General features: G+C 40.0%; 2 protein-coding genes across 2 annotated transcripts in view; both read left to right on the top strand. All coding sequences in view use genetic code 11, as the record gives it.

Annotated features, from left to right (window-relative positions):
* rpoC1 (RNA polymerase beta) overlaps nucleotides 1-1,312 on the top strand; it is a 2,806-nt gene extending 1,494 nt beyond the window's left edge. Inside the window, exon 2 of the mRNA in view lies at nucleotides 1-1,312. This exon is cut by the window's left edge and continues 305 nt beyond it. Within this exon, the coding sequence (YP_009366333.1) occupies nucleotides 1-1,312 (1,312 nt within the window).
* Nucleotides 1,313-1,489: 177 nt separating this feature from the next.
* Nucleotides 1,490-2,500, top strand: part of rpoC2 (RNA polymerase beta' subunit) — a 4,107-nt gene continuing 3,096 nt past the window's right edge. Inside the window, exon 1 of the mRNA in view lies at nucleotides 1,490-2,500. This exon is cut by the window's right edge and continues 3,096 nt beyond it. Coding sequence (YP_009366332.1) covers nucleotides 1,490-2,500 — 1,011 coding nt within the window.

Genomic DNA, 2,500 nt, shown 5'->3' with positions numbered 1-2,500 from the left:
GCGCATGGAATTGGCTAAGCATTTTATTCGAACAAATATAGAACCAGAATGGATGGTTTTATGTCTATTACCGGTTCTTCCTCCCGAGTTGAGACCGATCATTCAGATAGATGGGGGTAAACTAATGAGCTCGGATATTAATGAACTCTATAGAAGAGTTATTTATCGGAACAATACTCTTATCGATCTCTTAACAACAAGTAGATCTACGCCAGGGGAATTAGTAATGTGTCAGGAGAAATTGGTACAAGAAGCTGTGGATACACTTCTTGATAATGGAATCCGCGGACAACCAATGAGGGACGGTCATAATAAGGTTTACAAGTCGTTTTCAGATGTAATTGAAGGCAAAGAGGGAAGATTTCGTGAGACTCTGCTTGGCAAACGGGTCGATTATTCGGGGCGTTCTGTCATTGTCGTAGGTCCTTCACTTTCATTACATCGATGTGGATTGCCTCGCGAAATAGCAATAGAGCTTTTCCAGACATTTGTAATTCGCGGTTTAATTAGACAACATTTTGCTTCGAATATAGGAGTTGCTAAGAGTAAAATTCGGGAAAAAGAGCCAGTTGTATGGGAAATACTTCATGAAGTTATGCAAGGGCATCCCGTATTGCTGAATAGGGCGCCTACTCTGCATAGATTAGGCATACAGGCGTTCCAACCCATTTTAGTAGAAGGACATGCTATTTGTTTACATCCATTAGTTTGTAAGGGATTCAATGCAGACTTTGATGGTGATCAAATGGCTGTTCATGTACCCTTATCTTTGGAGGCTCAAGCGGAGGCGCGTTTACTTATGTTTTCTCATATGAACCTCTTATCTCCAGCTATTGGAGATCCTATTTCCGTACCAACTCAAGATATGCTTATTGGGCTCTATGTATTAACGAGTGGAAATCGTCGAGGTATTTGTGCAAATAGGTATAATCCATGTAATCGCAGAAATTATCAAAATAAAAGAATTGACGATAATAGCTATAAATATACGAAAGAAAAAGAACCTTTTTTTTGTAATTCCTATGATGCAATTGGAGCTTATCGGCAGAAAAGAATCAATTTAGATAGCCCTTTGTGGCTCCGGTGGCGACTAGATCAACGCGTTATTACTTCAAGAGAAACTCCTATCGAAGTTCACTATGAATCTTTGGGTACCTATCATGAGATTTATGGGCACTATCTAATAGTAAGAAGTATAAAAAAAGAAATTATTTGTATATACGTTCGAACCACAGTTGGTCATATTTCTCTTTATCGAGAAATCGAAGAGGCCATCCAAGGGTTTTGCCGAGCCTACTCATATGGTACCTAATCATATGGTATCTAAGCGAAGTAATTCTATGACACCCGTGTGAGTTTGGGTTTCCGCAGTTCACCTAGGACCATAGTTACTGAATTTCTATGCGAATCAAGATCGAGAAAAGGAAGTTTTCCAATCATTGACTCAAACCCATTGTCGAACCCCACTCAGCGGAATAGGGAGGTACTTATGGCAGAACGGGCCAATCTGGTCTTTCACAATAAAGTGATAGATGGAACTGCTATTAAACGACTTATTAGGAGATTAATAGATCACTTCGGAATGGCATATACATCACACATCCTGGATCAAGTAAAGACTCTGGGGTTCCGACAAGCCACTGCTACATCCATTTCATTAGGAATTGATGATCTTTTAACAATACCTTCTAAGGGGTGGCTAGTCCAAGATGCTGAACAACAAAGTTTTATTTTGGAAAAACACCATCATTATGGGAATGTACACGCGGTAGAAAAATTACGCCAATCTATTGAGATATGGTATGCTACAAGTGAATATTTGCGACAAGAAATGAATCCTAATTTTAGGATGACCGACCCTTTTAATCCAGTCCATATGATGTCCTTTTCGGGAGCTAGAGGAAATGCATCCCAAGTACACCAATTAGTAGGTATGAGAGGATTAATGTCGGATCCACAAGGACAAATGATTGATTTACCTATTCAAAGCAATTTACGTGAAGGACTGTCTTTAACAGAATATATCATTTCTTGTTATGGAGCCCGAAAGGGAGTTGTGGATACTGCTGTACGAACATCGGATGCTGGATATCTTACACGCAGACTTGTTGAAGTAGTTCAACACATTGTTGTACGTAGAACAGATTGTGGCACCATCCGAGGCATTTCTGTGAGTCCTCGAAATGGGATGATGCCGGAAAGAATTTTTATACAAACATTGATTGGCCGTGTATTAGCAGACGATATATATATAGGCCCACGATGCATTGCCGTTAGAAATCAAGATATTGGTATTGGACTTGTCAATCGATTCATAACCCTTCAAACACAACCAATATCTATACGAACCCCCTTTACTTGTAAGAGTACATCTTGGATCTGCCGATTATGTTATGGCAGGAGCCCCACTCATGGCGACCTGGTCGAATTGGGAGAAGCTGTGGGTATTATTGCGGGTCAATCTATTGGAGAACCGGGCACTCAACTAACATTAAGAACT

Source organism: Prunus dulcis, plastid (assembly GCF_902201215.1).
Source record: "Prunus dulcis plastid, complete genome".
Lineage (NCBI taxonomy): Eukaryota > Viridiplantae > Streptophyta > Magnoliopsida > Rosales > Rosaceae > Prunus > Prunus dulcis.
The sequence above is the reverse complement of the archived record's forward strand: the minus strand, read 5'-3'. Positions and strand labels throughout refer to the sequence as shown.